This window comes from Hylobates moloch, unplaced genomic scaffold (assembly GCF_009828535.3).
Source record: "Hylobates moloch isolate HMO894 unplaced genomic scaffold, HMol_V3 SCAFFOLD_14, whole genome shotgun sequence".
Classification (NCBI taxonomy): Eukaryota; Metazoa; Chordata; class Mammalia; order Primates; family Hylobatidae; genus Hylobates; species Hylobates moloch.
This window is the reverse complement of record NW_026652289.1, coordinates 99,990,091-100,016,458: the sequence shown is the minus strand read 5'-3', so window position 1 is coordinate 100,016,458 and position 26,368 is coordinate 99,990,091. Positions and strand designations below refer to the sequence as shown.

The 26,368-nt window shown below is 39.4% G+C and overlaps 1 protein-coding gene across 3 annotated transcripts in view; it reads left to right on the top strand.

The window, feature by feature from the left end:
- The window catches only part of NEDD4 (NEDD4 E3 ubiquitin protein ligase), a 165,460-nt gene extending 139,609 nt beyond the window's left edge, over positions 1–25,851 (top strand). For 2 of the 3 annotated variants that reach the window (XM_058427670.1, XM_032174990.2), the window contains exons 10-25: positions 1,863–2,063; positions 3,721–3,801; positions 4,032–4,086; positions 4,177–4,235; positions 5,574–5,639; positions 10,420–10,649; positions 11,860–11,981; positions 12,070–12,140; positions 14,051–14,146; positions 14,476–14,549; positions 14,807–14,867; positions 18,469–18,528; positions 18,610–18,717; positions 19,651–19,747; positions 22,192–22,264; positions 22,783–25,823. In XM_058427670.1, coding sequence (XP_058283653.1) covers positions 1,863–2,063; positions 3,721–3,801; positions 4,032–4,086; positions 4,177–4,235; positions 5,574–5,639; positions 10,420–10,649; positions 11,860–11,981; positions 12,070–12,140; positions 14,051–14,146; positions 14,476–14,549; positions 14,807–14,867; positions 18,469–18,528; positions 18,610–18,717; positions 19,651–19,747; positions 22,192–22,264; positions 22,783–22,885 — 1,557 coding nt within the window. In that variant the 3' untranslated portion in view covers positions 22,886–25,823. Of the gene's footprint in view, positions 1–1,862; positions 2,064–3,720; positions 3,802–4,031; positions 4,087–4,176; positions 4,236–5,573; positions 5,640–10,419; positions 10,650–11,859; positions 11,982–12,069; positions 12,141–14,050; positions 14,147–14,475; positions 14,550–14,806; positions 14,868–18,468; positions 18,529–18,609; positions 18,718–19,650; positions 19,748–22,191; positions 22,265–22,782 lie in introns of all 3 variants that reach the window. The other variant, XM_032174988.2, reaches the window with a different exon arrangement.
- Positions 25,852–26,368: the final 517 nt, after the last annotated feature.

The following is a 26,368-nucleotide window of genomic DNA, read 5'->3' as shown; positions in this document are numbered from 1 at the left end:
CCACCCACCTCGGCCTCCTAAAGTGCTGGGATTACAGGCATGAGGCACCGTGCCTGGCCATAGCATCTTCTAATTATTTATTTTCTGACACTGATGTTAAGTGTCTACCATTTCCTATGAATCTCTAATATACACGAATTACCACTTGTTATTATATAAAACAAGTACAAATGAGAATAAGAGGAAAAAGCAAATGATCTAGTCTTTGGGTATTTTTGTAATTTGAATAGTTAGAATCATTATTTTAACTAAAAGATACTCTTGGCGATTGGGATCTATTAAAGAAGTTTATGCTGAGCCGGGCAAGGTGGCTCACGCCTGTAATCCCAGCACTTTGGGAGGCCAAGGTGGGAGGATCACCTGAGGTCAGGAGTTCAAGATCAGCCTGACCAACATGGAGAAACCCCGTCTCTACCAAAAATACAAAAATTAGCCAGGCGTGGTGGCGTATCCCTGTAATCCCATCTACTCAGGAGGCTAAGGCAGGAGAATCGCTTGAACCCAGGAGGCGGAGGTTGCGGTGAGCCAAGAGTGTGCCTGGGCACACTCCAGCCTGGGCAACAAGAGCGAAACTCCATCTCAAAAAAAAAAAGTTGATGCTGATGACACCTCACCCTTGGCAACAGGGTCATCTGTAATATTTCCTTGGAAGTGTTTAGCAAAAATATTTATTTTCTCTTATCACCATGTCTCTTGTTGAGAAATGTTTTAACATTGAAAAGTGCAGAGAATAATATAGCAAATGCACATATTGTTTACACTCAGAATTACCATCATTAACAACTTACCATATTAATTTGTAGACATTTTATTTTTAAAAATAAAGTCTTATAGATTAAATTCCTTTTAGCCAAGCTCTTGGTCCCATTCCCCAGGGGGAACCACCATCTTAAATTTGTTGTGTTTTCTACCCTTTTTTATATACTTAGATAAAGAGCTTAAAAAATGTAAAATAAAATTAGCTGGGCGTGGTGGTGCATGCCTGTAATCCAGCTACTTGGGAGGCTGAGGCAGGAGAATTGCTTGAACCTGGGAGGCAGAGGTTGCAGTGAGTGGAGATTGCACCCCTGTACTCCAGCCTGGGCAACAGATAAAAACTCCGTCAAAAAAAAAAAAAAAAAAAAAAAGAAAATGTAAAATACTGTTTATATGCCTTTGTTTCTAATTTTGCAACGAGAGAACACTCATTTTATTTTATAGAATGAGGTGCTGCTTGATTAAAAAAACTTTGCATTGATATTGTGGCCCTGTAAGTCTACATCTTTTTTGCTTAACATTGTTTTAAAGCTCTGTCCATGTTGTTATTTATAGATCCAGTGTCTTTCTCTTAACTACTAATATTCCATCATGAATATATTACACTTCAATTATCCATTTCTGTGGTAGATATTTGCCATTCATTTTGTCTGCCCAACATTTGAATCTACTTCTGTGTATGAGGAATTCCCCATCCTGTGAGTTTTGGGAAAACAAAGGCGACGTCCTCCTGTAGGCACCAGAGCTCCCCTTGCATCTAGGGCTTGAGCTTGTGGACCTCGCTCCTTCAGTCAGATGCACCCACAGCAGACTGTTAACTATCATCTTACTGCTTGAGAACTAGTTGAGAAATTATAAATTACTGTAAAAAATAAAGTTTTACAAAATAATTTATTGGAAAAATGTTATTAAATGTAATGCATTATTGAAATGTTGGGAAAATATTAACATGCCATAACTACATTTGAAAATGAGCCTCAAATATTTAGAGTCTCTTTAATGGAGGGTGCGTATTCTATTTGCAGGTTAAGTTACCTTTTTAACTGCATCTATTTGTGAGTTCTCTCTCTATAAAATATTACAATATGATTTCATTAATATGCCAGGCCACAGTGGAGACCAGTCAGCTGACCTCAAGCCAGAGTTCTGCAGGCCCTCAATCACAAGCCTTCACCAGTGATTCGGGCCAGCAGGTGACCCAGCCATCTGAAATTGAGCGAGGATTCCTTCCTAAAGGCTGGGAAGTCCGGCACGCACCAAATGGGAGGCCTTTCTTTATCGACCATAACACTAAAACCACCACCTGGGTAACTCTGATACTCTTCCATTTAAATTCATAACAACAATAATCATCTCTTATGCATAGTTCCTTAAAATCTTTACGTGTATATTAGTATAACCTATGTTTCCTAATATTCATTGAAAGATATATTGAATTCTTAATAATATTATTTGTATTCAGGAGAATGCTTATGCCTCTTTTTAATATTGTTTTGGATTATGATGGAGATATTCATGTTTACTTCCTATTTCCAGTTTTTAGCTCACTAGCCATAAATGCTTAAGAAGATATATAGGAATAATCCTTTGCTTTTATATGAGGGTTTATAGCTCCAAAGCACTTTTGAATCCATATCTCATTTAATATCAAAAAAACCTTGTGAGGCTAGGTAGAACAAGTATTTTTATTTTAAGATAAGGCTTAAAATTGTTTAGTGCTTGGCTTACCACTAATAGAAAAATTACCTAAAGGCTGGGTGCAGTGGCTCATGCCTGTAATCCCAGCACTTTGGGAGGCCATGGGGGACAGACCACAAGGCCAGGAGATCGAGATCGAGACCATCCTGGCTAACATGGTGAAACCCCGTTTCTACTAAAAATACAAAATAATTAGTCGGGCGTGGTGGCGGGTGCCTGTAGTCCCAGCTGTTCGGGAGGCTGAGGCTGGAGAATGGCATGAACCCAGGAGGCAGAGCTTGCAGTGAGCCGAGATTGTGCCACTGCACTCCAGCCTGGGCAACAGAGCAAGACTCCATCTCAAAAAAAAAAAAAAAAAGAAAAGAAAGAAAGAAAAATTACTTAAAATTAGCAGCAGATGAATAGATTTTAATTAATTATTAAAAGACCAACATAGCTTAAATAATACTAAAATTATTTAATAAATTAATAATATATGTAAATTAAACCAAAATAAATTGAATTTTGTTCTCTTTTTTAACATTCTGAATTAGCCTTTGATAACCTTTTTGGGCTTACCTTCCTGCTATTCAAAAATATTAACCCTTGAACAGATAGCTGGCAAAATGCATGTTCTGGGGTTTAGAAATATGTGGTCCAGGGCCGGGCACAGTGGCTCATGCCTGTAATCCCAGCACTTTGGGAGGCCAAGGCGGGTGGATCACCTGAGGTCAGGAGTTCAAGACTAGCCTGGCCAACATGGAGAAACCCAATCTCTACTAAAAATACAAAAATTAGCTGGGCATGGTGGTGCATGCCTGTAATCCCAGCTACTCAGGAGGCTGAGGGAGGAGAATCCCTTGAACCTGGGAAGAAGAGGTTGCAGTGAGCTGAGATGGTGCCATTGCACTCCAGCCTGGGCGACAAGAGCAAAACTCTGTCTCAAAAAAAAAAGAAAGAAATATCATGTGTCCCACTCTTTCACCAATTTTTACATAGAGAAAAGCCCTATATAGTGACACATTTCCTAAAGAGCAGGGCAAAAGAGATGACCAGTTAGTGGTGATCCCTGAAAACTGATCGTTATTCCTTTTGATATTATAGCCTGACAGTGATAGATTTTAGAAGGAGAAAATATCGTGTCACATATTTAGGAAATAAAGTATAAATTGACTTTTACAAGAGAATATTTTAAATATCCATTGATGTTAGAAAATATGGTAACAGACTGACTTTCACTATTTTAAAATTTGTGTGTATTGTTCTTTATTTACTCCACCAAAAAAGGAAGATCCAAGATTGAAAATTCCAGTCCATCTGAGAGGAAAGACATCACTTGATACTTCCAATGATCTAGGGCCTTTACCTGTAAGTGTATAGAAATGCTAACCCATCTAACTTGGCTATCTCAAATATTTTGCATTTTCAGATATAGTAGTTCTTTATCAGCTAACATTAATATTATTATTAAAATGTTGATACCTTCTAAGAATGGAATGGAATATGCAAGTTAAATTACCCATACAACCAGTGTTATTTTTCTATCCATTCATCTAAAACCCTATCCTAAAATAATTGAAATACATTCTTAATTATAGCCAGGATGGGAAGAGAGAACTCACACAGATGGAAGAATCTTCTACATAAATCACAGTATGTGCAGTGCGATTTTTCATTATGTTATTTTTTGTAATAAATTTTATGTGTGAGAAAGTACATCTTTTTTCTTTTTCTTCCCTTCAGATATAAAAAGAACACAATGGGAAGATCCTCGGTTGGAGAATGTAGCAATAACTGGACCAGTAAGTCTCTTCTGTGCCAGTGTGCTTTGATGGGACTGTCCTCTCACCTGTCTCTTCAAGAGCAGATAGTCAAGGGCATAATCCTACAGGCATTGAGAGGAAAGCACATATTCTCTCCTCTCCCCCATTTCCCATACTCCAAGTCTCAGTTATTTGAAAAGATTCTATAACGTCATTATCCTTACCCTACGCAATAGCAGTGGGGGACAAGTGAGCCAGACAGTCAGAATGCTAAGGCAGTGTGGGCTGCTGAGCTCTGGCTGGTGCCTTCCACTGTCTGAACAAGAATGATGACAGTCCTCCACAAATCAGAGAGGAGCAGAGAGTGTATGCGGATGAGGAAGCAGCAGCACCCTATCCACTCCAGGGTCATTCTTAAATTTTTTGATAGAAATCAAGCCAGGCTCACACCTGTAATTCCAGCACTTTGGGAGGCCAAGGCAGGTGGATCATCTGAGGTCAGGAGTTTGAGACCGGCCCGGCCAAGGTGGTGAAACCCTGTCTCTGCTAAAAATGCAAAAAAAAACAGCTGGGCATGGTGGCAGGTATCTGTAGTCCCAGCTACTTGGGAGGCTGAGGCAGGAGAATTACTTGAATCCAGGAGGTGGAGGTTGCAGTGAGCTGAGATTGCACCACCACACTCCAGCCTGGGCGACAGATCAAGACTCCATCTCAGGCCGGGCACGGTGACACACGCAAGAAATCATTGCAAATGCCCAGTATGTAAGACACATCCACACTTAAGTATAAATATTACCATGTATGATAATTGTACTACTCTTGAGTCAGATTGATAGGAAAATTATCCTTTTTTATAGCAGCTTTTTCCATTTTATTCATATTTTTTCTAATTCATAAAAATAAATAAAACTGAAGATACTGCTTTTTATTACTATTTACTATCTCAACATGTAGTCCTTTAATAGCTCAAAAAGGCAACTCCTTGGAGTTCAAGGAAAAGGTACACTTTTCACATTGTCCCTTTAATGGAGAAATCACTTTGAAAGTCTCTTTAGAAATGGAAATTTTTGTTTCTAATATTTCTGTACCTGGAAGAAATTTCTTATTTCTGGCATGCTGCATTTTAAGTATATTGCATAATGAAAATTACAGCCATAGGAATTGCTGAATATAATTTTGTCTTAAACAGAGAAATTAAATATTTTAAAGTTTAAAGTTTTGTATTTGTTTTTCTTCTAATTAAACTTTTCTTTCCAAATATTTTTCTTTTAATGCCCTTAACTTAGGTTCATAAAATACCCTGCAGGGAACTTTAAAAATTGTTCCAGAATAAAAACAACCTAAATTTCTTTATTTTTCCAAAATTTCCAACTAAAGGCAGTGCCCTACTCCAGGGATTACAAAAGAAAGTATGAGTTCTTCCGAAGAAAGTTGAAGAAGCAGGTTAGTGGTATTTGTAATAAATACTTAAGTCATTAATATATAGATGGAAAGTAATGGGAAATTTTTTTGAAAGTAATAATTTGTTCTATATTTGTAACAACTTTGAGTGAACAGTTTTTCCTAGAGAAAGGATGCTCATTTTTTGAGTAGCTGTGATATATCACTACAGACCATAATTACTTTATGTCTTTATTTTTCAATATATTTTATAATATAGAAAAATGGCATTTAAAGTTTGCTTTCCAGAGCTCTAACCTGGTGTATCCTTGTGGGGTTTATGGGGCTTGATCTTTGTAGAATCTGAGCAAGAGTGGCTCAGGAAATTATCTTCTGGCCTAGTCTTTGACTGTGTTGGAGGACTCTCTGGATTTTTTTATGACTTTGTTGTTTTCCAGCGAAAGTCATTCATTCTCTACAGCTTCAAATGTAATGTCTCTGCATCATTTAAAAATACAATCATGAGCGGAACTGTGCCTCCTTATGTTTATCAGTTATGTTCACTACACTTTTTCCCATCACCACATATGCAGTATGTTTGGAACTAAACTCATCATCTGCCATCTATTTCATTTCTGTTGGTGTCTACTAGTTTACTTGCTCATCCTGTCCTCCTTTGCCTGCAGTTTAGGAATACTACCACTAGGTGGCCATGTTGAGTTATACTTTCTTGCATTCTAAGCCAGAAGCTGGCTTTCACAAAGATTCAAGATGGTGGGTGGGCTACCTCAGATTTTCACCCAAATTTTTAACAGAAATAAAACATGATAGTTTTTTTAGTGTAAACATTTTATGCCCTAATAAAATCCTTAAATATCATCAACTTTCTAAACTCATTTTTAAGGATAATTTTGTGAACCAGGCGCAGTAGCACATGCCTGTAATCCCAGCACTTTGGGAGGTCGAGGTGGGTGGATCACTTGAGGTCAAGAGTTCGAGACCAGCCTGGCCAACATGGTGAAACCCCCGTCTCTACTAAAAATACAAAAATTAGCTAGGTGTGATGGTGCACACCTGTAATCCTGGCTACTCGGGAGGCTGAGGCAGGAAAACCGCTTGAATCCAGGAGGCAGAGGTTGCAGTGAGCCAAGATTGCGCCACTGCACTCCAGCCTGGACAACAGAGTGAGACCCTGTCTCAAAAAAAAAAGAAAAAAAAAACGAATAACTTTGTGTCAAAATTTCCCTGGAAATTTGTTTTCTACTTCTAGACTTTGGGATTTTAAATGTTTGCTGATTTATTGTTCTGTTAAATATTTTCATTGTTAATGAGAATATGCTGGAGGAATAGAAGCACTAGCTTCTCCATTTGCCACTCTGAGTGGTTGAAACATGTTGTTGTATCTAATTGTTAATGTCTTCCAGGCAGCAGAAGATGGGAGAATGCCATTACAGGCCACAAAATACAAAAAAAAAAAAAAAAAAGATAAAAGCAATTATATTCGTTGATCTCTCACTGCATACCAGGCATTCTTCTTAGAAGTTTACATGTGTTATTCATTTAATGTCTACAATAACTCTGTAAGGAAGGGACTACTATTACATTTCACAGATGAGGAAACTGAGGCACAGAGAGAATAGGCAATGTGATCAAGTCCCATGGTTATTAAGTAGAAAAACTAAGTGGTCTAGCTCCAGATCCCATGTTCCTAAGCAACATGACATATCATATTGGTGACTAAGAGAATTAAGAGAGAAATTAATTAATTTGTATGGAAATTACCCAGAATGCAACAAAGGTATGTAAAGGGATAAACATGTAAAAGAAAGGTTAAAAGACATGAAGTCACTCCAGAAGGAGGGGACCAAGATCATGAGGAGAAGGCTAAGAATATGAATTCTCACAGTAATAAAAAGGCCCAAGCAGTACTTTAAAAATAAAATCTGTATCTAGACACATCATAGCAAAAGAGCAGAATACTTAGAATGTAAGAACGTGTAGCACCAAAACAGAAATAAAGAATATTAAAAACACCAGGTGCAGTGGCTCATGCCTGTAATCCCAGCACTTTGGGAGGCTGAAGCAGGAGGATTACTTGAGCTCAGGAGTTCAAAGCTGCACTGAGCTATAATCATGCCACTGCACTCAGCCTGGATGACAGAGCAGTACTCTGTCTCAAAAAAAAAAAATTAAAAACTGATGCTTGAAAGCCGTGCACTGTCTTTAACCTTTTTCTCTTCCTTATCCTCAACATCTTGTAGTTAGGAATAATGATGGCTAATAATTACCATATGCCAGATACTGTGTAAGCATTTTTAATGCATGGAATTGAAACAACTCCATCTGGGTAGCTATCATTATTATTATCCCTATTTTATAGATGAGGAAACTAATCCTTAGAAAAGACATGTAACCTGCCTAAAGTCTCACTCCTAGTGAATGGTGGAGTCAAGATTTGAACACAGGGCCAGATTCCAGAATGCATGCACTTGTCTACTACTCAGTTCAAACACTGAAGTTTCTCCTGTAGCCCGCTCTTCTTCCACTACCATTGCTCCTTCACAGGTCCCTCTGTCTTCTCTCACTGAGCTATTCCAGGGGTCTTTAACTGACCAGGGTGCCTCTTGTTTCTCCTCTTTAGAACCACCCTTTGCACCCTGTCCCATCAGCTTCTGAGAACCCAGCAATCTGACCATGTGGCTCCCCTACCCAGAAACTCTCTTCCCAACTGCATTTACACTGTCCACCCTCTGGCCCCAGACTACTTTTTTGCATTTTTTCACTAGAATCCCTGCTTTCTTTCCCTTCCTCTCCCGTCTTCTCCTTCTGTGCCCTCTAGGTGTTAAATGTATCAGACCCCTCAGGTATGCCGTTCCTCCGTCCTTCCCTCCCGTTCTCTGTCTAAAGACTTCCTCTCAAAGCCTTCTAGATTGCCTCATTTGAAGTCAATAGCTCAGCCTTTTATGCCCCGCAGACATTGCTTCCATCTCTGTCATCAGCAATTGTCCTCCTATTTTAAGTCTCAGAATTAGCAGCATTTATACTTGTTTTTCACATATGCACCAGATGAGAAACTCCTTGAGGAAGCAACGACATCTTACCCTATGTTTTTATTCCCTTTATTCCCCATCGTTGACCCTACTACAATACCACCTGGCCCAGAGTAGGCCTTTGATAAATGCTTACCTGCACCAGCTGCCTAGTATCCAGTCTAAAGTTGCTTTTCTGCAAGCTTACCATTTTTTTAATGACATAAGCAGTATAGGAAACTGCTCATATCATGCTTATATTGCTTATATCAACTGCTTACATTATTATATTTCTATAGAGCTTTCCATTTTCCCTAAATAAATTGAAAATGAAATTGATTTTTTTTCCTTAGAGCTAACCTTTTTTGGAGGTGACAGAATATTGATGGCATGTTTTCTCTTACTGATTTCCCCTGGAAATTTGCCCATGAAGTACTGAGGAATAAAATATTTAGATATATCTTTTGTAAAATTTACAATAAGTTCTGCCTAAAGCATAGTTGTGTACATATTGTCACATAAGCCAAGAAGGTACTAAAGATTAGTGAGGCGATGTAGCTCCATTAATTAAGAGCACAGACTCAGGAGCTAAGACTTTGTTGTCTTCTTCAGTTTTATGTGTAAAATGAAGACAATAATAGTAGCTTTTGCATAGTGTTGTTATAAGGCTAAATGAGTTAACCTACCATTCCAGGGGACCCATGCCTGGCTGTATTAGTCCGTTTTCACGCTGCTGATAAAGACATACCCGAGACTGGGCAATTTACAAAAGAAAGAGGTTTATTGGACCTACAGTTCCACATGGCTGGGGAGGCCTCACAATCATGGCAGACGGCAAGGAGGAGCAAGTCACATCTTAACGTGGATGGCAGCAGGCAAAGAGAGAGCTTGTGCATAGAAACCATTAGATTTCGTGAGACCCACTCACTATCACGAGAACAGTGCGGGAAAGACCCGCCCCCATAATTCAATCACCTCCCACTGGGTTCTTCCCATGACACGTGGGGATTGTGGGAGTTACAATTCAAGATGAGATTTGGGTAGGGACACAGCCAAAATATATCAGTGGCACAGACTGTAAATGTCACCATATGTTAATAAGTGAAGGAAGACAGACTCCAGGGAGGAAAGTAGAGGTAGGGAAAACCCTGAACAGACAGGCACAACAGCTAGCAGGCAGTGCCTGTCCTACAGGTCACAGAACGGTGTTCATTGGAACTTAATATGAAAAGGACTGTTAACGAAATGCCTTCATGGGGGCATTACCATCACCATCAATAGCTTCTTTAGGCCAGGTGCCGTGGCTCATGGCTATAACCTCAGCACTTTGGGAGGCCAAGGCAGGAGGATTGCTTGAGCTTAGGAGTTTGAGACCAGCCTGGGCAAGATGGCAAGACCTCAAAAACTTAAAAGATTAGCCAGGCATGATGGCATGCGCCTATGGTCCAGTTACTTAGGAATCAGAAGCAAGAGGATCACTTGAGCCCACGAGGTCGAGGCTGCAGTAAGCCATGTTCACGCCACTGCACTCCAGCCTGCACTACAGAGCTGTCTCAAAAAAAAAAAAAAAAAAAAAAGCTTCTTCAGATATAAAGAAGTCTATATTACTGAGTGATTAGAGAAGATGCAGGAACTCTCTCATACCATAGAGGAAACCAAGACAATATACGTAGTTGTGTTTTCCCTGAGTATATTATGTAAGGAAAAAGAGACTTGGACACAGGGTGTAGAGGGAATGGTATAACTTTATGAGAGATAGGTTTGTTATTATGTTGAACTGATTTAAACAATAAGTCTCTCCTCTGGATTTTCAGAATGACATTCCAAACAAATTTGAAATGAAACTTCGCCGAGCAACTGTTCTCGAAGACTCTTACCGGAGAATTATGGGTGTCAAGAGAGCAGACTTCCTCAAGGCTCGACTGTGGATTGAGTTTGATGGTGAAAAGGGATTGGATTATGGAGGAGTCGCCAGAGAATGGTTCTTCCTGATCTCAAAGGAAATGTTTAACCCTTATTATGGGTTGTTTGAATATTCTGCTACGTAAGTACCTTTACAATGATTATAGACAGAAAAAGAAAAATCACTGTTTTAAAAGTAAGAGTCGGCCAGGCGCAGTGGCTCACGCCTGTAATCCCAGCACTTTGGGAGGCCGAGGCAGGTGGATCACGAGGTCAGAAGATCGAGACCATCCTGGCTAACACGGTGAAACCCCGTCTCTACTAAAAATACAAAAACTTACCCAGGCGTCGTGGTGGGCGCCTGTCGTCCCAGCTACTTGGGAGGCTGAGGCAGGAGAATGGCGTGAACCCGGGAGGTGAAGCCGAGATCACGCCACTGCACTCCAGCCTGGGCAACAGAGCCAGACTCCTCAAAAAACAAAAAAAATTACCATTTTAGCCATTTTAAATATACAATTTAGAGTCATTACATACATTCACATTGTTGTGCTACCATCACCACTTTCCAACTCTAGAACTTTTTCATCTTCCCAAAATGAAACTCTTACACAGTAAGCACTCGCTCCCCATTCCCTGGCAGCCACCATTCTGCTTTCTGTCCCTATGAATTTGACTCCTCTGGGTACCTCACATAAGTGGAATCATTCAGTATTTGTCTTCTTGTGACCAGCTTATTTCACATAGCATGATGTCTTCAGAGTTCATCCATGTTGTAGCATGTATCAGAATGTCCTTCCTTTTTAAGGCTGAATAATATTCCATTATTTTTGCATATAATGCTTTGTTTAGGCCGGGCGTGGTGGCTCATGCCTGTAATCCCACCACTTTAGGAGGCCGAGGCAGGTGGATTCCAATGCCAGGAGTTCAAGACCAGCCTGACCAACATAGTGAAACTGTCTCTACTAAAAATACAAAAATTAACCGGGCATGGTGGCGGGCGCCTGTAATCCCAGCTACTCGGGAGGCTGAGACGGGAGAATCACTTGAACCTGGGAGGCGGAGGTTGCAGTGAGCTGAGACCATGCCATTGCACTACAGTCTGGGCGACAGAGCAAGACTCCATCCCAAAAACAAACGAACAAACAAAACTTTGTTTATACGTTCATCTGCCAAAGGACATTTGGGTTATTTCCACTTTTTGACAGAAATTACTACTTTTAAAACCATTAAATCCAGTGGAGGAATGTGGTTCTAACAGTGACAAACAACTCTTAAAAGAGGAGGATTATTTATAATTATTTGCCATATTAAAGTTTTTCAAATGAAGTATTTAAATGGGGTTGTCTTTACAGGGACAATTATACCCTACAGATAAATCCAAACTCTGGATTATGTAACGAAGATCACCTCTCTTACTTCAAGTTTATTGGTCGGGTAGCTGGAATGGCAGTTTATCATGGCAAACTGTTGGATGGTTAGTATTAAGTATAAACTTTTTACAATGTAATTACTTGTTTTCTTTCACTTGGTAATCATTCTAAATATATTTGTTTTTTTGCAAGGTTTTTTCATCCGCCCATTTTACAAGATGATGCTTCACAAACCAATAACCCTTCATGATATGGAATCTGTGGTATGTCTTTTTCACTTATCGTATAGATGAAGTATAATTTAACACGCACCTTGAACATTTTGAAGAATTTGCTTTTAATTACATGGAAATTAATATATTATCATGTTTCAAAATACAAATGAACTTTTTCCTTAACATTTTATTATGAAAATTTTCTAACATATAATAAAGTTGGAAGAACTTTACATTGGACACTTGCATATCCACTACTCACAATTGCTTTTTTCTAGATTTACTTTATCACATACCTATCTGTCTATCCATCAGTCTATCTTAGTTTCTTCATGCATTTCAGAATAAGTTATAGATAACATTAAATATCCCACTAAATACTTCAGTAGGTTGTACAAGTTATGTATCTTTTGAATCAGTATTTGCATTATGATCTTTTATGATGAATGTTGTATATATATATACACATACATATATATATGTGCATATATAATATACATATAATATACATATATAATATATAAATATATATAATATACATATATAATATACGTATATAATATATAAATATATATATGTATTTTTTTTTGAGACAGAGTCTCGCTCTGTTGCCAAGCTGGAGTGCAGTGGCGTGATCTCGGCTCACTGCAACCTCCGCTTTCCAGGTTCAAGCATTTCTCTGCCTCAGCCTCCTGTGTAGCTGGGACTACAGGCACACGCCACCACACTCAGCTAATTTTCATATTTTTAGTAGAGACAGGGTTTCACCATGTTCGCCAGGATGGTCTCTGTCTTTTGACCTCATGATCTGCCCGCCTCAGCCTCCCAAAGTGCTGGGATTACAGGCATGAGCCACCGTGCCCGGCCAAATGGTGTATATTTTTTAAATGGCAGTCGAAAGGCAAAGCATTATGGTTAGGCTCCTAGAAAAAAACAGAAGCCCAAGGATTACACTCCGGACTGTAGCCATGTTGTTTCCTGTGCTGCTGAATAGCCTCACACAATGTGTGCACACATGAACTCCAGGACATCTTCCTTAGTACCAAGTTCATTTTTTATTCTTTTCTTATTACATATTAACAGCACAAACAGTGTGATTCTTTATAAATCATAAGATTGCACAGTTATTTGAGTTGGTTCATTGAGCCTCTATATTTATTTAGAGATTTTTCTTTAACTCGGGCTGCGTATAAACAATGGCCTCCTCATAGCTACTTAAACATTTCACACACAGTGCCCGGCATGGGGGTGCGCAACTGTAATCCCAGCACTTTGGGAAGCTGAGGCGGGTGGATCACTTGAGATCAGGAGTTTGAGACCAGCCTCGCCAACATGGTGATACACTGTCTCTACAAAAAAATAGAAAAATTAGCCGGGCTTGGTGGTACGTGCCTGTAGTCCCAGCTACTGGGGAGGCTGAAATAGGAGGATCACTTGAGCCAAGGATGTCGAGGCTGCAGTGAGCCACGATCGCCCCACTGCACTCCAACCTAAGGGATAGAGCGAGACCCTGTCTCAAAAAAAAAAAAAAAAAAAAAATTAAAAAATAAAAATAAAACATTTAACACGAAATCACATAGGCATATGAGGAATGCGTTAAGTGCTCCTGGATATTCAAAGAAGTTAGATTTTGTCTGAAAACTTCTGTATTCATTCCTTTAACTGGATAATAAAATCTCTACCTCCACTGCTTCCACATAAACGTAGATTCTGAACTTTTAAGTAGGCACCAATTGATTGATTGATTGATGCGTTTTTAGTCTTGCCCTTAGCTGTCATCCGTCTCTTTTTGTAGTACACACACATGCACACATTTTTGTTTATGTATGTGTGTAAGTAAAGGATGTCCATCTGACCTCTCATCTTTTACTCAATTATTCAGACCTTCTACATACTGTTTTTTGCAATTTCAGGTGTGTTATGTATACACATTTTAAATATGTAATTTTCCCATCTAGGATAGTGAATATTATAATTCCCTAAGATGGATTCTTGAAAATGACCCAACAGAATTGGACCTCAGGTTTATCATAGATGAAGAACTTTTTGGACAGGTTTGTGAATTCTGATCAGTTAAAATGGCACATAAATTGTGAAACAAATGTTTAGATGTTAATACGTACACTTAATACATTCCTAGGCTCTGTTTTTACGTTTATTTTCCAGTAACAAAAGCTGTCTCTGAGCAAGAATTTTGTACTTTCTTTAACATTTGACTTGTTCCATATTTATTTTAGTAAAACTAGTATTTTAAGTTTTCTTAGCTTTTAACTTTTGACCGGACTTAATGTAAAACACCAAGTTTCTCTTATAACTACAGTATGTATACTTTTTAAATTTTTCTCACTAAAATAACATATCAAGTTATTGTGTTTAATTTTAGACACACCAACATGAGCTGAAAAATGGTGGATCAGAAATAGTTGTCACCAATAAGAACAAAAAGGAATATATTTAGTAAGTATTTTATTAATAAGTATTTTATTGGATGTAATTTTGTACTTTATTCCAAAAAGACGCTTCTTACCATCTTTCTCTGTCCCCTTGGCCAGAATCTCAGTGTTCTTTTTCTCTGTCACAATGCAGTAGCAAGCACTCATATTCAGCTTTTACCTTGGGCTCAGCTAGCCTTTAGTTTTTGTTTCTAACTGGAATAATTGTGCCTCAGAATTTTGTTTTGGTTCACGTGAAAATGAAATGTTGTTTCTTTTTAGTCTTGTAATACAATGGCGATTTGTAAACCGAATCCAGAAGCAGATGGCTGCTTTTAAAGAGGTATTCATTTTCTTGTATTTGCTCTTCCATACTGCCACAGTATAACCTATCCGTTTCAAATATTAGGCCTTATGACGTCTGAGAAGAATAAGTATATGGCTTGTTTTGTGAAATCATTCTAAATTATATTTGTATATTAACTAAATATTCCATTCAGTCATTCAACAAGTCTAGACAATAAACATGGACAGGTCCCCCTTCCCCCAAGCGTTTTCCCTATTCCATTCTCTTCACCTTAGGACAGCAAAAGAACAAGAGTGCTTTAGGGATAGTATAACATATTGTTTGTTTTTCTAAATAGGATCACCTTATATGTTTTGTTTTGTGACTTACTTTCTTCTTTTGTGTGTGTGTGTGTGTGTGTGTGTGTCACCCTGTCGCCCAGGCGGGAATGCAGTGGCATGATCTCGGCTCACTGCAACCCGCACCTCCCGGGTTCAAGCAATTCTTCTGCCTCAGCCTCCCAAGTAGCTGGGATTACAGGTGCCTGCCACCATGGCTGGCTAATTTTTGTATTTTTAGTAGAGACAGGGTTTCACCATGTTGGTCAGGCTGGTCTCGAACTCAAACTCCTGACCTCAAGTGATCCATCCACCTTGGCCTCCCAAAGTGCTGGGGTTACAGGTGTCAGCCACCGTGCTCGGCCTACTTTCTTCTTTTATCAGATATTTATTGGGGATATTTACATGTGAAGACATATAGCTGCCTTTCTTTGTTGCTATATTTTATTCAGAATTAAATTAAAAAGTTACTTAAACTTTTCCAATTGGTAGACAGATCGTCAGAGCACTCATTTCTTAAGCTAACTTACAATCTTCTGTTAAATATGTATCTGGCTGGGTGTGGTGGCTCACGCCTATAATCCCAACACTTGTGGAGGCTGAGGCGGGAGGATTGCTTGAGCCCAGGAGTTTGAGACCAGTGTGGACAGCATAGGGAGACCTTATCTCTATAAAAAATTAAAAATTTGGGCACGGTGGCTCACGCCTGTGATCCCAGCAGTTTGGGAGTCCGAGGTGGGCAGATTGCCTGAGGTCAGGAGTTTGAGACTAGTCTGGCTAATGTGAAACCCTGTCTCTACTAAAAATACAAAAACATTAGCCGGACGTGGTGGTGTGCACCCGCAGTCCCAGCTACTCGGGAGGCTGAGGCAGGGGAATTGCTTGAACCTGAGAGGCAGAGGTTGCAGTGAGCCGAGATCGCGCCACTGCACTCCATCCTGGGCAACAGAGCAAGACTCCGTCTCAAAAAAAAAAATTAGCCTGGTGTCATGGCATGTGCATATGGTCACAGCTACTTGGGAGGCCGAGGCTGGAGGATCACTTGAGTCTGGGAAGTTGAGGCTACAGTGAGCTATGAGCTATGATGGCACTACTGCACTCCAGTCTGGGCTACAGAGTGAAACCTTGTCTCTAAAATGTGTGTGTGTGTGTGTGTGTGTGTCACATACTTTCTCATAAATTCACTATTGAGTACTATGTGTATGGTGCTGTACCAGGCCAAAAGACATAGGTCCTGTTATTAAGGGTTGTATGATGTAGAGTGAAATGAACAGAGGCAAGCATAAAATGCTAGGTGAGCACAGAAGAGAAGTACAAACCAGGGAGGGGCAAAGGAAGGGACAAAGAAGGACTAGAGGGATGGGCCAACCATGGAGAAGAGGGAAATGCAGTTCTAAGCAGCAGGAGCAGCATATGTGAAGTCTGGCAATAAGGTAGGCTGTACCCACAGGCAGTTGAGTATGCTAGGTGAGAGAATGCAAGAGGGGAACAATCAGCCTGCGGAGCTAACAGACCAGCTTATACAGGGCCTGTGTGTGAAGTGGTAGAGTTCGGAGTTTTCTCTGAATTTCAATGAGGGAGAAGGAAGGTAACATTAAAGGCTATTAACCAATAAGACACCAAGATTCAATTTATGTTTTAGATCATTCTGGAAGTGCTATGTAGAGCAAGTTAGAGGAGAGCCAGACTGGCAGCAGAGACTTCCCAGCAGAGTTGGGAAAGTGCTACAGTAATCTTGGTGAGAAATGGTAAGGAATTAAGGGAATGGTGAGGGAGTTGAGATAGGAATGGTAAGGGAGTGAAGGTAGTGGTGGTGGTCAGAGCTGCATGTGCATTTGAATGGCATTCAGAAAGGGAGACTTAAAGGATAGAGATGTATGGATTTGGGGATCATCTGCCTAAGTGTAGTGAAGCTGTGAACTCGATACGATGGAAAATGTGAAAGGGCTGTGAAAGTGGATGGCCTCACATGTGGAGAGAGACCTGGGAACACCAGCATCTTAACTGTTGTTTTGAATGGATTGTTTATTTTTTATTATTTTATTTTATTTTTTTTTTTTTTTTTTTTGAGACGAATCTCATCCTATCCCCAGGGTGGATTGCAATCGGTATGGGATGGTCTCGATCTCCTGACCTTGTGATCCGCCCGTCTCAGCCTCCCAAAGTGCTGGGATTACAGGCGTGAGCCACCATGCCCGGCCGGAAATAAGGAAATTAACAGAGGCAGACAGAAAGGTATCAAGAGTAGAAGAGTTTCAATAGCAAAGGTGGTTTTAATCATATACTGCAAAGAAGTCAAATATGATAAGGAATTAAATGTGTTTATTAGATATAGCTGCAAAGCCATCTTTGACTTTTTCCAGAACAATTTCAAGGAAGCTGTAGTGTAGAAGTCCGATTGCAGTGGGTTGAGGGTTAGATGGGAGGTGAGTGAATGGATTTGGTAAGTGCATAACACTGTCAACAACTTGGCTGTGAAGGGAAAAAGAGTCATTAGTTTTGTTTGTTTGTTTGTTTTGCTTTGTTTTAAAGGTAGATATGGGTTGAGCAAATTTAAATGCACACAGAGTGAGCCAGTAAAGAGAAAGATATCTAGTGAGATGACCTCTCTGAGGAGCAGGTGAAGCACAGGTGCAGGCCTAGCCTGAAAGAAGAGGCAGCACCTCTGTCTTCCACTGCGGCGGGAAGGAGGCCATGATGGGTGTTGGTGACGGTTGGGACGCAGGGATGCAGAAGCTTGAGGGAGTTCCATCGTGCTTAATTGCCTCTTTTCCCTCAAATAGAACTTACACTTACCTACTGTAAAGAAGGGGTGCTGTGGAGGCTTGAGAAGGATGGGAAATTTGTTTTTTGTTGCTGTTCTTGTTGTTTGGAGACAGGATCTCACTTTGTTGCCGAGGCTGGAATACCTCAGCCTCCCCAGTAGCTGGGACCACAGGTTCACACCACCTTGCCTGGCTAATTTTTGTATTTTTTTTTGTAAAGACGGTGTTTCACCATGTTTCCCAGGCTAGTCTCAAATTCCTTGGCTGAAGCAGTCCGCCCACCCGGCCTCCCAAAGTGCTGGGATTACAGGCATGAGCCACCCGTCTGGCCACAGGAAGTTTTAAAAATAGCCACTTTGAGGAATAAATGAGAGAGAACAGACTGTGCACGTGTACATTTTCTGGCCAATATTGAGATCTCAGTGAAGAGCCCATGATTGTGTAGTGGTAGGAACTTGTGTGGGTGTGGGATTCCTCCAGTAGCATCCAGAAGCTGAGGCACAGGAAAGGCCATTGGCCCTGCCCATCAAGTTTTTAAATACATCTTTTTTCTAGGGATTCTTTGAACTAATACCACAGGACCTCATCAAAATTTTTGATGAAAATGAACTAGAGGTAAGACATAACATTTTATGTTGAAACAGAAATTTTGAACCCATTATTTCCCTTGTTTATAATTTGACATTTCTTATGTAGCTTCTTATGTGTGGACTGGGAGATGTCGATGTGAATGACTGGAGGGAACATACAAAGTATAAAAATGGCTACAGTGCAAATCATCAGGTTATACAGTGGTTTTGGAAGGTAATTTGAAACTTTTATTTTCGTAAATTACTTTTTGATAGATCAAATCATATTTAAGTCAACTCTTGATTAACTATACTGGTGGATTACACTTAACTGATACAGAAAAATATACAGACCAGCAAAAATTATCTTTGGCTTTGTACTGTATACATGCACCTTCTGGGTCTGTAACTATTACTAGGTAAGTAAAATGTTCAGAAGGTAGTAAGTGGAATGACAGGCTGAGACAGGCACTTAGTTTTCTACTAAAGTAGGGACTGAAAGAACTTGTAGTAACCTGCAGGGTATTCCTAGGGACTCCTGGATGGCTCTTTTAAAATTTCTCATAGAGAAATAGGTATGCCATTCAATAATATTAATATAATGTGTTTTTTGAGATGGAGTCTCCCTCTGTCTCCCAGGCTGGAGTGCGATGGTGCAATCTCGGCTCACTGCCACCTCCAACTCCCATGTTCAAGCAATTCTCTTGCCTCAGCTTCCCGAGTAGCTGGGATTACAAGTATGCACCACCATGCCTGGTTATTTTTTATTTTTAGTAGAGACGGGGTTTCACCTTGTTGGCCAGGCTGGTCTCAAACTCCTGACCTCAAGTGATCCACCCACCTCAGCCTCCCAAAGTGCTGGGGATTATAGGCATGAGCCACTGCACCCAGCATATAATTTTTAAAAGTCATGAATCACATCTCAACAGAAATCTTGTTACTTCACTAGGTTATAATCCCGTTCTAAAAAGTTGCCATGTAGCCTTAGAAATAAAGTTTTCAAGAACTTTATAAACCACCTATAAACAAAAATTTAACTAAAAGAAACATCCACATCTAGTAAGGGATTATTAATATTCTAACTAAATTCTGATAGTTTATGTTTCAGGATAATTTGTTTACCTTTTTCCCAGTGCTGTTCCCTAAATGATGTTTTTATCTTATTCAGGCTGTTTTAATGATGGATTCAGAAAAAAGAATAAGATTACTTCAGTTTGTCACTGGCACATCTCGGGTGCCTATGAATGGATTTGCTGAACTATATGGTAAGGATTTTCCATAGATCATTAAAAAAATGGAATAATGCCTATTGTCTTTTTCATGGCTGATGAATCCTCAAGCTTTCATCATTTACTAATACTTAGCTTAATTTTAAAAAGAATTAAGATTTTGAAAGTGATACCATTAGGAACACTGGAGTAGGCTAAAATATAGTTACACCTTCTAATCAGATAATAAAGGGGAAAACTGGAAACATCAAATGACTTGAGTCACTCTCCATTCTTTAACTTCAAATTCTATGCCAAGTATGCATCAGTTACAGAAAAAGCATTACCTTGGCCGGGAGGGGTGGCTCACACCTGTAATCCTAGCACTTCGGGAGGCGGAGGCAGGCAGATCACTTGAGGTCAGGAGTTCAAGACGAGCCTAGCCAACACAGTGAAACCCTGTCTCTACCCAAAAATACAAATATTAGCTGGGCTTGGTGGTGCACACCTGTAGTCCCAGCTACTTAGGAGGCTGAGGCAGGAGAATTGCTTGAGCCCAGGAGGCGGAGGTTGCAGTGAGCTGAGATCGCACCACTGTAGTTCAGCCTGGTCGACAGACTGAGACCCTGTCTCAAAAAAAAGAAAAAGCATTACTTCTAATGTGATAGTTCAGGATAGCATTTGAAGTTTCACAGAATGTTACTAAGTGTATTTAAAAAAAAAAAAAAAACAAAGAGTCATGGTTGAATACCTTTGGGGAAATGCTGGACTAAACAAAGTTAAATGGATTTCTTCATGACTTTTGTAGAACCTTTACTGTTAGAAGAAAACAAAAGCATTGTTTCCCAAACTTACTTGATCATGAAATCTTTTTTTTTTTTCCTTTCAAGATAGGGGTGGAGAATCTCATTAGGCTACTATTTTTCATTTCTTGGGGGAGGCAGCAGGACTGGGAAGAAGACTGCACATATCTCTTGATTTTCAGAATAGTTAATGCAGTTTTAGGTAAAGTAAGATTCTGTGTATTCTATCAAATTATTTTCCAGTTGATGTGTAAAACTGGAAGTGTGTTTTGCTTAAAAGTGCCATTTCTGATGTAGATTACAGCCACTTTTCTCATATTGATTCATATTCTGTCTATTGGAATGATACTTACTTGCTTTTAAGGAAACCAAGAATCCAAGAATAAATCTTTTAGAAAGGATGTCCCTAAAGTGGGAGGCCTACTCAGAACAATGAGTAAGATTAGGATTGTCTTGGGGACTAGAAGTCGGGACTGCTGCCTAAGAAATTGCTAAGCTGAATTTTTTGTGCAAACAGAAGCTGACCATCTGATGGGATAGCTAAACGCTTTCTTCTCCATGGCAAATCTGGTCAGCTTGCCAAGCCTCATTAATGTGTGTTTGCAGAACCGATCAAGCAGCTGCTACTTCTCTACCTAAAGTAATCACTCAAAGTGATTAGCTTTGCCAGTAACCAATTCAGTCATTCTTTGCCTAATTGGACTTCATTGCCTCTTTCTTTTTCATGGTTTCACCTGACTCCCCTTCCTCCATCTTCTCTACCTTAACAAGTTAGTAGCGAAAAATGAAGGCAGGGCAAACAAATGCCCCTTTCCATCTCTGGCCTCTCTTCTCTCTTCTATGTAACCCAACCCTATAGCCATCCACTGATTTCATGCACTGTTTGAAATTTGGGGCAAATATCCCACACATAGAGCCAGAGTTGTTTGTGTTAGAATACAAAGTCAAATTCTTAGAATATGAAGTCAAATTCTTACGTATTTATAGGAAGAAGTTATTTCAAAATGTTAAAATTACAGTATTAGATAGCCAATAAAAAGTATGTTAAGTTGGCTGGGTGGGGTAGCTCACGCCTGTAATCTCAACCCTTTGGGAGGCTGAGGCAGGCAGATCACCTGAGGTCAGGGGTTCGAGACCAGCCTGGCCAACATGGTGAAACCCCGTGACTACTAAAAATACAAAAATTAGCTGGGTGTGGTGGCACACTCCTGGAATCTCAGCTTCTTGGGAGGCTGAGGCATGAGAATCATTTGAATCCAGGAGGCAGAGGTTGCACTGAGCCATGAGATCATGCCATTGTACTTCAGCCTGGGTGACAGAGTGAATGGCTTGTGGCCAGGAGTTCAAGACCAGCCTGGGCAACATAGTGAGACCCCCATCTCTACAAAATGAATTTTTTTAAAAGTTAGCCAGGCGTGGTGGTGCACACCTGTAGTCCTGGCTGCTCAGGAGGCTAAAGCATCACTTGAGCCCAGGAGCTTGAGGCTACAGTGAGCTTGAATCATATCACTGCACTCCAGTCTGGGTGACAGAGGGATACTCCATCTCTAAAATATAAATAAATAAATAAATAAACAAACAAACAAACAAACCAGATTAGTTCCCTGTGTGTGTGTAGGTTCTACACTAGAAAAAGTTTTGATATGCATGGAGATCCCTGTAGAGAGTAAATGAAACCAAATAAATTCTTCCTTGTAGGTTCAAACGGACCACAGTCATTTACAGTTGAACAGTGGGGTACTCCTGAAAAGCTGCCAAGAGCTCATACCTGGTAAGCAGTTGTTTGGACCTTGATAGAACAAAGCCTCAGAGATTGAGGTTCCTCTGACTGTTAGCCTAGCTACAGCAGGGCTAGTCTCCTCTGTGTTATGTCGGTGGCAGGTATGGATTATGGGCAAGGAGGAGTTGGTGACACCCAACGAACAGGTGTTTTGTTACCAAGTCTGCCCAGGCTTGAAGTCCAGGTAGCTGAAGATCAGAGAGACCCATCTAAACTGAGTGATGAGTGATGGGCTGTCCCAAGACGGGCTAGAACATTCCATTTTGGAGGTTGAAGTGGCAGAGAACTCAGACATTTGGAAGATGTGGTGGGGGCAGCACTTCACAAGGAGTTGTGCAGCGTATCCATGCCCAGAACCCAGTCCTACGTCTTACTTCTACCCCTGGTGAAAAGACGTATTTTGGTGCTGTTGGAACACACTCATCATGAATAGCAGCATTGCCCTGTTTGCTCTGGTGGTACTTGCTTTGTCAGTGTCTTTCATAACCAGTTCCTCTCTGTTCTTTCAGTTTTAATCGCCTGGACTTGCCACCTTATGAATCATTTGAAGAATTATGGGATAAACTTCAGATGGCAATTGAAAACACTCAGGGCTTTGATGGAGTTGATTAGATTACAAATAACAATCTATAGTGTTTTTACTGCCATAGTTTTATAACCAAAATCTTGACTTAAAATTTTCCAGGGAACTACTAAAACGTGGCCACTGATTCTTCCCAGATCTTGAAGAAAATCATATAAAAAGCATTTGAAGAAATAGTATGACAGCTTATTTTCAATCACTTTTAAATAATGCATTGCATTTACACAGTTGTTTCATTCTGTCTTTAGAGTTAGGTGCCTGCCTAAAGCCAGGCACCACCACACCTGGCTTTAGAGTTCACACAATAGGGTATAAGTCTGGTATGACTTAAATAGTGAATTTTGTCCTTAACATTTACCTCTTGTATAGTATATCTGCCAGGCAGTTTTTTCTTAAACTACTGAGATGATAACTGTGAAATATTTGTGATAAGTGTCATGTGTGAAAAGTTTGATGCATTTTGAGATGGAAAACTGAAATTTGGAAAAAGAAATATTTTACTATTTAGTAAACTACAATATATTTAGTGCTACTTGCAGCTATTTATTATTTTGTAGACCTGCCTTATGCACCTTACTGCCTAGATTTTTGGAAAAAAACTTTGGAAAGTGTGTTACCTATATTTCTAGCCAACTAACTCACAGAAAAACTGTTTACTTCTTCACTTTTGAAGTATTTGGCTTTTGTTAATATGCAGTTTTTACTAAACAGTTCATAAGACATGTGAAGCAAATTCATATTTGCAATGGGTAAAAAGTATTAAAGCCTTTCTCTTGCCTGCATATCCTATAGACCATTGGTATACTCATCACTTTTTCATATTTTAGTGTAGTTAGAAGAATTCCTTCTTCAAACATTAAAGATCCACAAAGCAGTATTTCTAAATATGCCTTGAAGAACTAAATGAAGTGTATAGCACTTGCCTTTACTAGACATTCTTTACACTTGTACAATTATGTAGTAAATATATGTTTACAGGGTTTATCATGTTTACAGATTAAGCTAATTTCTGTAGTCGCATTTTTATATTTTAGTATCACGCTAGTAAAAAAAACCAAATGATTTGTTTAAAATAACCAAAGAGTTGTTATAATGCATAATTTGTATTAAATTTATTACTATTTCTTATGCCTTTTAAAATACTGTTTACTATGAAGACAATGTTTTTAATTACAAATCCAGAACTCTGTAGGCAAAATGCTACAGTTCAAATCTTCCTTTAACCAAACTGAAGTACATAAAGACCATGTACATGTATCCATCAAACGTTTATTGAATGCTGCGTGCCTAGCGCTATGCTATGCTCTGGGGTAAGAGTTGTCAGCTTCAGAGAAGCTGAGTCCTGATCCTCAAGGAACTTGCAAATGCGTCGATGAATTTGTAAAACAATCCAAAGTAGGGGTAAGCAGAATAAGGCAAAAGGGAAAGTGTTCTAGGTTCCAGCACACCTGCAAAGATAAAGTGTGCCAAGACTGTATTTATATTTCATACTTAAATTGTTTCATCCTTATATTGGAATGATTATATAGAAAATGCTCTTAAAAAGATTAAACCTATTTCTCAGTATGGTATCTTGGTGATTTAGGAATAATTGTAAATATTTGTTATGAGTCTTCTTAACTATATATATATATATATACACACCCTGTGAGAACTGTAAAAAGTGCCTCTGGTTCTTGGTTTAAGTTTGTTGGGGTATAACATGATGAGTACTCATTAGCACCTGATAGAAATCTGAAATGTGACGGTAGCAAAACCACCTTCTACTTTCCAAACACCCCATCACCAGCATGGTTTGGGGGAAGCAATTCACAGATTAACGTACCCTGCGTTTTGTGTTCACCATTGTTAACCAGCAGTCAAGGACGAGCACCAGGTATAGTCCTGGTTTGCTCTCTCACCAGCCACGTGAACTGAAGCAGCTTACCTAACCTCTCTGGATTCATATTTCTTCATCTGTCAAATGAGAATAATCATGCCCACCCGCATTGTCATGCCAGATCGTCAGAAGTTCCAGACAGATAAGAAAGCAGAAAGTGCTTTGTCAAGTGTTATACAATCAGAAGGTGCTTTGTGCTGACCGTCAGATTGTGTCAAGTCAGGTGTGCAAATTGACCACACTCCCAAAGAATCATTTAAAAGTGAAGTGACTTCTAAGAGACAAGGAAGTAGGAACATATCTGATATTAAATACATAAATAATATAGATACACATGTGTATATCTGTATATGGATCTTACCATCATAATTCATTTTCTTCATCTCAGCAAAGTAATAGTAATGTGGGCCAATGCATTTTGGAAATGTCCTCATTATGTAGAATGGAATGTGAAAATCGTTTTCGTTCAAACAGGATTTTGCCACAATTACTTAAATACTATGTTTGTGAACTATCTAAGCAGGAGAAAATACAAAGCTTTCTTTTTATCTGGCTGATGCTCATTTGGATGATTCTGTGACTCATAGAACATGGTGTTAAATGAGACCAGACTCACTGCCACCAGTCCCCAGCTGCAGACCTTCAGCCCCTTCATCTCCCACTAGGGGCTCACGGTCCGGAAAGAACGTGTATCAAGCAACACAGCCCCTTATCCCAGACAGAAAAGTGTCTCAAATGCATTCTACTGCAGGACAGTCAGCAGGATCATTTTCATAAAGCAAGGACATCATGTGTTTCTAGAAGTTATAAGCATATAACTTTAGCCTACAATCTCTTATTTAAAAATTTTAACAAAATTGTATTACAAATGCATTTCATCAGAACTCAAATTTAAATGGTGTTTGTTTTGGGTTTTTATTTATAATGCTGAAGTTATTCCAATAAGTATCAAGTTAAACACAATTCATTTTTATTATAAACTATGTGACTTTTTAAAATCTTCTGATACAGTAAATATATATATCAAGGTTGATGTGTCAAAATTTATTGCACACTTTAAAGTGTAAAATCATCTTTTAAAATCTTGAATCCACAAATAAAGTTCTGTTCTGATTTAAAAAAAAAAAAAAAACTGTGGTTCATTATGAAATAGGAGTGTTTCCAAGTCAGTATGCTGGGTGATGTCTTCTGGTCTAGTTCCTTACAGCAAAACGTTAAATTCTCAATGCAACCCTAAACTTACTACCTGATGAACTAACATGATTATAAACTCTCAACCACAGATAATCATTTCCACTTTACAAAAAGGTCGTATTGCGTAAGTCTGGTTGTTAGTGAAATAGCCAGAAGATAAAAATAATAGCTAAAAATGGACTGGATTTCAGGCACCTTGCTGCTCATCAAAGAAGCCAGTCTTGTAGCCAACCACTATTTATAACATCATTTCTATGAGAAAAAGAGTTCGGAGTGTTAATTCAGAACAACGTGTCTTTTCCTCCTTCCTCTCAGGCATGAGAATTAGTTTCCCAGTTAGAAGGGAATCCACTCCCACCCACTCAAGCCAGCCTGGGAAGGTGCTGTTCCAGCCCCCCGTTTCTGCCACAATCCAGACCATAGCTTTTAATTTTGGGGG